This window comes from Erigeron canadensis, chromosome 1 (genome assembly GCF_010389155.1).
Source record: "Erigeron canadensis isolate Cc75 chromosome 1, C_canadensis_v1, whole genome shotgun sequence".
In the NCBI taxonomy this organism is placed as follows: Eukaryota; Viridiplantae; Streptophyta; class Magnoliopsida; order Asterales; family Asteraceae; genus Erigeron; species Erigeron canadensis.
The window spans coordinates 40,962,747-40,974,140 of record NC_057761.1 but is presented as its reverse complement, the minus strand read 5'-3'; the positions used below and the strand labels follow the sequence as shown (position 1 = coordinate 40,974,140).

Below are 11,394 nucleotides of genomic sequence, written 5' to 3'. Positions count from 1 at the left end.
TAGTCTTCAAGTGTTAATTCCAATCCAAAAAGCCTTGCAAAAACATCCTGAACATTGGAATTCATCTGCTCATTACAATCTCAGATCTATTTCGATGGAAACCCAAAACCCTAGTTCAAAATTCTCACTTCGGCAAAAATAAAAACCCACCGCGGGGGTTTATTCTGATCGTGGGAAGGGCGGGGTCAGGCCAACTATATCCCAGGTTGAAGATCGAGGGAACCTAGGTTCATAGGAATACTCGAAAAAAACTGTGATTACGAAAAAATAAAGCCTCCGGCGGACTGCCATGCCAGATGGATGAAAAAGACCACCAAACATTAATCAACAACCTTGTCGTCCTCCCCATTTTTCAGCCACCAAAATACAACGGCGCGTCAACTAGATATATGTTTCGTACATATATATAATGAATAAAAGGGTATATGAACCTTTCTTTTTGTTTTTTGTTTGTACGTCTTCTTATTCTTCCTTGTTACCCTTTCTATTAATTGTAAGTGAGTGGAAATAAGTAACTTCATGGGATCTAGTTAAATACCACTAAGATGGTGTTTGGTTATGTGTTTTTGAAACCAATTTTATGATTGGAATCACATAAAGTGGATGTAAAAGAGATTTGGAGTGTTTTTATTGTTTGAGGTTATCGGATAATTTGATACCTAAGAGTTTGATATTTAATATAAGAGTTAATTTAATGAAGAAAATAGCCAACATAAGCTTCTTTGTTAGCACTAATCATTTCATGGGGTTCGTATTTTTAATGTTATTTAGTGGGTATGTCATGTTAGATATACGTGTGTGTATATATATATATATATATAGTAGAGGTGTTTAGTATCAATTTGTTTTGGTGATTGATTATTGGGGAAAATATTGGAATTGAAATTGTGTCAATCTGGAAAAAGATGACAAAAAAAAAAGTTTTGGCCGAATCTTGGAGATGGTGGTGGCCGGAAAAAGGAAGAAAAACATGAAGGAAGAAGAAGGGTATATATGGTGGCTGTAAGACTTGATTGTACAATTATACTCTTGCTAACGGCTCAAAACTAACAGGTGTTAGTGTCAGGGACTCATAGTAACGAGAATGAAAAACCAAGGGACCATTAGCAATGAAAAAAAAGCACTGGGGGCAACATGCTAATATGAACAACCACAAGGACCATTTGTAACATTTCCTATTAATTTTATTTTACTACATAACTTTTCTATGTTTGTTAGTGTAACATTTATTTTCGTGTTTGTATAAAAGTTTGTATAATCTATTGAATTGGTTATTTTACTGTTTATTCTAAAGGTTATTTTTTCCGGTTCGTGTTAGGCCCATAAATGCTCATAGATTGGCTAAATGGGAATAAATATGAAATGTGTCACGCAACATGATTGTGTCAAAGTAGTTGATGATAACTTGATATTATACCGGGATTAGTTTCCTGGAATGTAACTATCTTTGACCGAATGTCTATAGTAGAAAAAAAACTAAAGTTGTGTGTATTGTATGTAAGAAACTCGAAAAAATGTTTATTGTATGCAAGAAAACATATGTGACAACCATATACAAGTGCCACTTGTCAGATTTTAATTGGTTGAAACAAAATTCTTACATACAATAAACATTATTTCGAGTTGTTTACATACAATACACACAACTTTAGTTATTTCCTACTATAGACATTCATTTAAAGTTTCTTACATTCCAGGAAACTAATCCCTATTATACAATATACATATTAGAATAGTATTAAGGCAAGTCACAAATATGTATAAAGCTACTCAACCCGGTACTTTTGGTTGGACTATGGCGGTGGTTTCTCGTAAAGCTACTCAACCCGGTAAGATTTTGTATTTTATGTTATTATTGAATAATATATTATTTTGTTATAACTTTTAAGGGCTCTAATTGTTTCTTTTCTAGCTGAATGGTGGAGGTTATTTGGTGGAGAATATCCGTTGTTGCAAAAGCTTGCGATTCGAGTATTAAGTCAAACCGTGTCTTCCTCAGGTTGTGAACGTAATTGGAGTGTTTTTGAAAGGATCCACACCAAAAGAAGGAATAGGTTGGAGCATCAACGACTAAATGATCTTGTATTTGTTCATTATAACTTGCGGTTGCAAAACAGGTAATACATATATACATTCTTACTGCATTATTTTTAGTTAGCTGTAATTTGTGTAGCTTCTTGAGAATTGCACCAGATAGTAATATACTTTGCATACTTCATTTGTTTTTTTAGGCTAAAAGATTCTAAAAGGTCGTATGATCCCGTTGATTATGAGTGCATTGATGATGCTGATTTTTGGGTGGTTAAAGAAGAGCCCGAAGGGGAACTTAACACGGAGGATATAGATAACATGCTTGATGAAACCCAACCGGCTTCTCAAACACAAGGTTGCATTATAATATATGCTATTGTTGATTAAGTGTCTTACTTTTAGTATATAGTTATTAGTAGTCATTCCACTCATTGTTAATTTGGTATTTGGTATTGTAGAAAATGATGGTGGTTTTGCTCTAGTTGATGAAGATGGACATGAATATGATAACGACTTTCATCCATTAAGTGATCGCACACTTGACGCATACAACACGCCCATGTCTCAATGATCATCGTATTTTCGTGTTTAATTTGTACTTTCTTTTCCTGTTATTGGATTTGTACCTTTCTGTTTCTCCCTATATGTATGGATTTGTATTTCTATGGAACTTAGATGTTTGTGTGTGATTACATTTGGTGGTTTGTATTTGTTATTTTGTAGTCGTGTGCAGCCCAAAAGTAGCCCATAAGTATATATTTCATGTTAGGAATAGTTACAGGTATTATGTTGTGGTATAAATTTCAAGGAAACTATATTATGTTGAGGTTTTAAAATACCGGCCGATATTTTAACAATACCAGTAAATACCGGCCTCTGAGGACAAATCCGGTATGATTAAAATACCGGTATCTAAAACATTGGTATAAACAGCTTTGTATACTTGTTAAAATGTAATGTTTTTAAGTCAATCTTTTATATAAGGAGTACGGACCGCAATTAATGATATTATATATATCTGTATACACTATCACGATACCTGCATAATGCGGCGGTAGTTATTACGACGACGATGTGGTGGTGGGGACGGGTTCGAGTGGTGTAAGTTATTCATTCAAAGTAATTGATGTAAAGTGTTAATAGAGATACTTTAAGGGGTGAATTGTATAGATAAAAACATTTTAAGGGGTGTTTATGTGTAAATATTACACAAGTTTTAACATTTTTATAAATAAAAAACTATTCTTATCTATAATATAACTAAAAGAGGAGGTTGGGATATACTTGACACCCTTAATCCCCCTCCTTTAGTCTAATACTCCCTCCCTATTAATCCTCTATTTTTTCAATATTTATTTCATAAAATATGGCCGACCTTTAATAAAAAAATCTTATAAAAAATCTTTATTATTATTATCTATATATAAATCCTCACATATTCTCAACCTTAAGAAAAAATCTACGGCCTAAAAAAAAAACTATGATCGACTACCAAAAAAGTTTTTTTATTTATATAATTTGTTCATATTTAATCATTATTATTATTTAACATTGAATTCTTATGTTATTGTTATTATTACCCGAAGAAAATCAAAATGTTCGAGATGGTCTTTGTTGATAAATTGGTATGTATTTATCAAATTATATACTCTACACTTTTTGTTTCTCTTTTTATTTAACTAAACTTGAAAACAATGGGTAAATTGAAATTAATATTTATATGGACTTAATTTTCATATGTTTCTTATTTAGTTTTCATATTGATTAAGTTTGTGACATTGGTCATACACTTTTTGTTTCTCCTTTTATTTAACTAAAGTTGGAAAAAAAAAGTAAAATTAGAATCAATATTTATATCATTTTCATATGTTTCTTTTTTAGCTTTCGTATTCATTAAGTTGTGATATTGGTCATACATTTTTTGTTTCACAATTAGTATAAGATTCATATATCTTGAGAATACTCGTCCAATAGATGGTCCCGAGCACTACTTATCTATACTATATTATAAAGCAAATCCACTTTTCAACTTTCAACATTCAATTTCAACAATGTACACATGATAATGCATGATGTACCATACATCAGTGCATACAACATTCTCTCTCCTCCATAAATCATTTTATGCCACTAATTTTATCAAAATCTTTTATCTCAAAAACTGTACATCGATAAACTATAAAAATTATATGGGTGTTCTTAAAATTTTATGCTCTTTCATTAGAGATGTTATTGTATATACTTTCGGTGAATTTTTAAATCCGGGGGCGGAGCCCGTACGTTTAAGGCATTTGACTATGACACTCTATGACATATCATCTTCATCATTTCACAGCCGCAACGCATGGGTACTTGCTCTCGTAATATATAGTATTAGATATAAATAGTATTCAATCAAGTCATTACAAGCAAGCATAGAGAATAATCACTAGTTTAGGAAGGTCGAGTGGCTCAGATTGACTTTAATGGTAGTTTTCATTATTTATAGTTATATAAATATATCTTTATAAGTTTTATTGTTATAAGAATTTTTTTAAAATTTGAAGTTATTTACATTAACTTTGGTGTCTCATATTATTTTAACCCGTGGCATTTATAATAGAAAATACATCATTGATCTAAAAAATTTATCCTTATCTATAGTATAATTCCGCCTATGTAACATTAACGTGACATGGGAAAAGGAAGAAAATAAGAGGATAGACGAAAGGCTAATTAGGATGATCTAACGATCAATGGGCAACATGCTATTGCAAGGAAATCTTCAGTAACCACGTGGGAAATGAAGGAAATCAATGATGAAATGCTGATTACTTAATGGTTCATGGCATGAAGTCAAAGGTGAGCCCTACTTTTATACCGAGTAGGCGAGTGCCGAGTATTATACATTCGTTAATTTACTTAATTGAAGATACTACCAACTAATTATAAATGACTAATTATATAGTGACTTCGATTTCATAAGCTAATTAATTAAGCATACATAATTAACCATGGGCGGAACTACACACAACGGTTGGGTAACCCGTGCTACGGTCCGTTAGATTCAGATAGCGTAACTTTTTTTTAAAGCAATATATTCTTTATTTGTGTTACGAGTCAAACACATATTGAATATCCGTCAATATAACTAATTCTAAACTTTTGAAAGGTGATCCTAATAATAAAACATATAAAGACGTACTTGTGCAATTTACTGATAAATGTAAATTGTTAAAGTGCAAAAACTCTTAAAAATGATTAAAAATAACCAAAAATACTAAATAATCACAAAAAATCGTAACAATTTAGCCGGTATTATTATTTTACGTTGGTGTAAGGTCAACGATAAAAAAATTTGTGCTACCCGTCTCTTTTAATCATGATTGTAATCAATGCAAATTTGTCACATATATAGAATCTATCGATTTTTTTTTTCCATCTCCACTTTAATGTTACCGCATATAAGTCTTGATGATCTTCCTTTTAGATATATTTAGACATGAATTTTAGGCACATATATTATTTTTGTTAAAGAATATCTTGCTGTTGATCAAGTTGACAAATGACATGCGGACAACGATAATGACTCGAAACCTGCCCTTGAACTTATATTGATGGATATATAGGTCTAAGTGGAAAATAGAATGCCAAGCTTTCATATTTTGGTCTATAACTTTGAATTAAGATGCATGCGAAAAATATCAATGGGTTCCCTCATATATACACTAATACTAAAGTAACATGCATGTACACCAAAAACAAAAGATGAATATGGAGTTTTTATTGTTTTGGAGAATTGGAGAAATGATATATTTGCTCTTCTAAAACTCATATATATACACAATTCACTACTTAAAGTCATATATATAATCCAAGTATGATGACTAAAGAACATGATTAAATAAATTGGTTACTATAAATGATATAATTGCCTTACAAATGATATAATTCAAATAAAAGTATAAGAATTATTAATCTTCAAGCCGCAATTATCCTGCAACAATTTAAACGAGATATTTAAAACATTTACAATGACTAGACAACTATAGATGAGATATGGAAACTAAAAGATGGATGACATCACTGCTGGTGCTCTTCTTCAAGCCGTAATTATCCTCGTTTTGATATTTTCATAGTGAACGCCACCACACGAAAAAAGTTCCTTCAAGAATCACACTAATCCTATCCCATAGATGGTAAGAAATTTTGTAGAGGTAAAACACTAAACCTATCACACTCTCATTTATTGAGTTAGCGGGTCCATCCTCCACGCTGCCCATGCTATGGCCATGTGGTTGTATTATTAATTGTTAGGAAGAGGATCCAACCAAAATTTTGGGTCGAATTAACTTACCAATTTTCATGGACCTTTTTAGGTTCCTCAAATCCTCTCCATTTCATATGCAACTAGAAAAAGTTAGACGCGTACCTTTTTAACATTATAAATCTTGGTTTCAAAGTCATGTTAAATCTATTCAATGATCATGAGAACCTATTCTTCTTCTATTTTTCGCATTGAATTATCACGAGTGGACATATTTATAACTAAGAAATTCCGATCTCGCGTTGTGAGGCTTGAATTGTCTTGTTGAAACGGTTACATTATTATAGTGTATTTGTGTTTAACCTTCAAACGCTTAATTAAAAATTGTTCTCTCATGGATATATTTGTTTAAAAGTATGCAAGAAACCAATAAAGTAGCTCGTAGTAGAAAACTCGAATGGGGTACATGTGGCAAAATCCTCGATATATTATTTGAGAATTTAATCGGAATGTGATATGAGAAAATAAGATTAGTGATACGGGTGTGGCCATAAAAAGGTTGAATGACCCAAAAAGAAAAAGTGTACGTGAAAAAAACAAAAAAGTCACGCATAGTAAAATACTCGAACAGATGCGATGTGACAAAATCTGAATAATGGTACGGGTTTGTGACGTGGATGAATAGTAACATGCTACGCAAGCAAGTTAAACAGTTACATTATTCTAGTGTTATTGTGTTGGACCTTCAACCGATTAATTAAAAATCATATGGTCATGGATGTGTTTATGGAACCAAGAAGTAACCCGTAATAGAAAACCCGAACGGTATACAATGTGAAACAAATCTTTAATATATTAATGTAGTTGAAATTCCAACAGAATGCGATTTGACAAAATCCGAATGGTGGTAAAGGGTGTGGTCATATAGAGGTTGAATAACTGAAAGGAAAAAAAGTGTGAAAAAACCAAAAACTAACCCGCAGTAAAAAAACCCGAACAAAATGCGACGTGACAAAATCTAAATAGTAATACAGGTTGTGACGTGGACAAACAGTAACTCGCCACGTAAGCGAGTTACTATTCACATGTATTGTTTTTGTATAGTATATAATTAATAACCATATATTCTCCTAAATGCATTTTTGGTTTTTTCTTACGGGTTTTGGGTTTGATTTTTTGGAGCGACAAGTTTGTGAGATTTTTCCATAAATCACATGTAACGGCTCATCGTCTACTTTTCGTAGTCTAGAGTGCATGCAAGACTTCAACATTGTATGGTAAAGTGTTCTCTAATGTCAAATTTCAACTGACTATATAAAAAAATACTCTCCGTCCCATTAGAAGTGTCATACTTTTAATATTCAAAGTCTTTATTTTAAAACTTTGAACTTAAGTATATTTTGTATTGTTATATAAAACTTTATTATAAAACTTTATAAAAGTTATACCATTATAAACATGCCTAAAACACAATTAATTCATATAACTTTCATCCCATATTATTTAACACAAATAAAATTATTAAGGTTAAAGTTACAAATGTTAGACTTTAAAATTCAAAACATCACACTTTTAGTGGGTCGGGATGGAAGGAGTTTATATTTGTCCTAAACGAGAGATAGTGCTCGCACGTTGCGGCGGTGAGGTGATAGGTCATAGGAGGTGATAAGTCATAAAGTGTGATAGCCAAATGCTTTAGCCGTACAAGCTCCGCCCTCAAGTTTAAAAATTTGCCGAAAGTATATCGAATGAGATCTCTAATGAAAGAGCATGAAATTTTGAGAACACCCATACAATTTTTATAATTTATCGATATACGGTTTTTTAGATAAAAGATTTTGAATGAATTAGAGAAATAAAATGATTTATGGATGAGAGAGAAAAAAAAAAAGAGTGTTTGTGATTTGAGAAGAGAGAAAAAAATGAGTGGTTGTGATTTAAGGTTAGTTATAGGTATATTTAAGGTTAACATCCTAAATTTTTTAGACCACTAAAAAATAACATTTATTATAGTTTTGACATTAAAATAATTTCCTAATATTTTATTTTTAGATACGGGAATAAATTAGTTGAAACTTTAATGGATAGCGGGTATTTTACCAACCATTTTTCATTTGATGCGTTGCATCATGTAGTAAAGCCAGACACTTCCATTTTGTTGAATCAAGATTCCACCACCATCAACTCTTTTCATTATTCTTCCTTTCTTCATTTCATTCTTCAATTTATTGTTTCATAATTAATCTCCATCTAATTCAAAGAAATCTTCCAAATAATAATCATCAAGTTGCTAGCAAAAGAAATTGAAAGGTTAGGGTTTATGCCTAAATGGTGGTGGCTGAATTTTTAAGGAAGAAGGAGGAGAAATTAGGGCTTGAAGTATTGATCTTTGTTCTTGAAACATTAAGGTAATTATCTTATTAATCTTAGTTTTAATTGTTTTAGAAATTAGGGTTCTTGCTATTAAATTGAATTGAAAAATTGAGGGTTTTCTTTCTATTGAGTTAATTGCTATAATACAAGTTAGGGTTTTTGAAATTCAATCAAATTGGGGGTTTCTAGTTGGGTGCATGAAAATTTTGATGATTGTTAGTGAAAATGAAAACTGTGACAGTTCTGATTTCTGACCTTGTCATGGGAAACACATTGCTTTATCAGATTTTTCACTTGTTGAGTCCTAGAAAGAAAATGTATGTTATTGAGTTAGCTAAAATTTGCCACTGGAATAGGTTAAAAATACGAAGTAGAACTCCAGATATGAACTTTTGAATTCAGTAGCGTCATGCTGATCTTTCAGCAAAAATGATTCTGTGTCTGTTATTAAAACGAGTAAAACACATTCTTATGAGTTAATTCATGTCTTGGTCACTGAATATAAAATGTACCTAAATGTGTTAGCTCGAAGTGGCCATTGGAATGAGGTCAAAATATGGTGTAGAACTCAAGTTATGGTCATTTTGAGGTCAAAATATGGTGTAGAAGTCAAGTTATGGTCATTTGAAGTCAGTAAGGTCAAAATTGTTTGTTAGCAACAACAGCAGTTTTGGTTTTTAAGATGACCAGAAGTCAACTTTTAAAGACAATTCACATGTTGGTCACTAAAGATAAAATGTAGGTATATGTGTCATCTAAATTTGGCCATTGGAATCAAGTGAAAAGAGTGAGTAGAACTTGAGTTATGCTTGTTTGAAGGTAGCTTGGTCAAATATGAAAATGGTACTTTTTCTACGAAAGTAAGTTTGGCCATATGAAAATGATATAAGAGATACATGTTATGTGAACTAGCCCAAGATTAATATAAGATTGTAAATGATGGGTTTGGTGCTAAGGTACTATTGAATGTGGCTAAGCGACCTTGTATGTGATTGATGACATTCTATTTATTTGTGTATCCTTGCTAGGTTGATGCATACGTATTGTGTACTTGCGGTCTTGTTGATTTATGATTTTAGTCGTTGCGGAGGAGGTGAGTTTTCTTGCATACTTTTATATATGTCTTGGGTCAATTACGATTCGATGTTGAGTTGTGTCCATGGTGGTAATTGATTTGGCGTTAGTCTCATATCTATGGTTGAGTTTGATTACAGGCCTAATTGGTGGCCATAGGCTCATGTGGAGCATTGTTATTGTGATATTTATTGAGATTGTAATCATTTTTTTATATGGATCCATGTAACGCGTTGGCACAAAGGTGAGTATTATAGATATGACACGACGGTGTCATAGTCTATATGCAACAGTCCTTTGTGCATTGCCCTCCTTCGTATGTATAAACATATGCAAGATTATTCACTAAGCTTTGCTTACTTTTTAGTTGTTTACCCTTTTTATAGGTTGTCTCGGATGTGGAAGAAAGTTAAGTAATCTAAAGATTGAAGTTAAAGTTGCTTAATGGATATGCTTGCTTTAGCTAAATGCGGATAATGGTATTGGTAATAGGAACCTTAATGACCCCCTCTGAACTATCGGCTCATTGTACCCTTGTTATGTCTTTTTGGGAAAATTATTATGATGTCTAGTGTTAGACCTGAGTTTTTGGGGTATTTTCAATGGGTCGTTTTGTAGTAGTGATGTATTGATCATAATTAAATGTGTTTTGGTAAAACTAATAATCCGTAACAGGTTTTGGATGATGATTTTACGAATGGGTCATGCCGAAATTTCTAATTTTATAGTTTGTCTTTTATAACGAGTTTTGGTACAAAGTTTATGTTTTGGAGATGTTAATATGTAAGGATTTCAAAATGTGATGTGTCTTGGGTCATTTGAAACTTGATGTAAAGTTTGGTTTTGAGTTGGAAATTGTAAGTTGATTGAGTGTCAAAAATAAAATTTGGTGTTGTTTCAGTACAGGACTCCCACTGCGGCGTAGTGGGCATGAGCACTCCCACTGCGGCGCAGTGGGAATTTACTGGTTCGGGTGATGCTTTGTTCCCACTGCGGCGCAGGGGGGATTGCACCCTCCCACTGCGACGAACTGAGATATCTCTCTAAAAAATAAAAATAAAAATCCTTATTTTTCTATTAATTCGAGTTGAGGCATTTCAAAAATGCTTTATAAGGTAATAAGATTAGTTTAATTACGTTATCTTCTGACTAGGAAAAAGCTAACATGGATCGTCTGACAAAAATTAATGAAAAGCTAGGCAAAATGAATGCAAAATTTCATATTCATTTTTTCATTCGTCTCCTCCAATAACATTCTCTATCTTTTTCTCTTTCTTTGTATGGAGAACTAAATTTTGCCCGGAACTTAAAATTAAGTACTAGAAGATCCTACCTAGAAAATCTTATATAGATGAGATTTTTTATCTAGATAAATTATTGGGTTTTTTCTTATATGATGTTATGTATGATATAATTGGGTTTTTTCTTTGCCAAAAAAAGTCTCCCGCCTGCATTTGTAAAACATACAAGAAAAAAATAAAAAATTCTTTCTACTACTCTCTACATTTCTCTATTCTTTTGAGTTTCTTCGAGTTCTTAATAACTTATACTTTGATTTGTTAAATTTTTCATGAATTTTAGATCTCTTCATAGTCTTATATAAATTAGTCATTCCCACCCCCAACTGACCAACCCACCACCACGATATATATATATATATATTTATGAGA

The 11,394-nt window shown here is 31.9% G+C and overlaps 1 protein-coding gene and 1 long non-coding RNA gene across 2 annotated transcripts; both read left to right on the top strand.

The window, feature by feature from the left end:
* On the top strand, nucleotides 1–2,701 carry LOC122585659. Its single transcript, XM_043757787.1, has 5 exons — nucleotides 1–421; nucleotides 1,698–1,829; nucleotides 1,913–2,117; nucleotides 2,232–2,386; nucleotides 2,490–2,701. Exons 2-5 carry the CDS (start codon nucleotides 1,757–1,759, stop codon nucleotides 2,600–2,602), a joined length of 546 nt encoding a protein of 181 aa, XP_043613722.1. The 5' UTR covers nucleotides 1–421; nucleotides 1,698–1,756; the 3' UTR covers nucleotides 2,603–2,701.
* A 5,743-nt stretch (nucleotides 2,702–8,444) lies between these two features.
* LOC122585937 lies at nucleotides 8,445–10,422 on the top strand. The gene is made up of 3 exons (XR_006321826.1): nucleotides 8,445–8,685; nucleotides 9,679–9,743; nucleotides 10,111–10,422. It is a non-coding gene; the product is annotated as an uncharacterized LOC122585937 (long non-coding RNA).
* Nucleotides 10,423–11,394: the final 972 nt, after the last annotated feature.

Bases quoted from the DNA above. Each gene is read 5' to 3' on its own strand.
- LOC122585659 (XM_043757787.1), top strand. From the start codon at position 1,757: ATGTATAAAGCTACTCAACCCGGTACTTTTGGTTGGACTATGGCGGTG. The intron at 1,830-1,912 runs GTAAGATTTTGT...TTTCTTTTCTAG, and splicing joins TCGTAAAGCTACTCAACCCG to CTGAATGGTGGAGGTTATTT. The intron at 2,118-2,231 runs GTAATACATATA...TTGTTTTTTTAG, and splicing joins AACTTGCGGTTGCAAAACAG to GCTAAAAGATTCTAAAAGGT.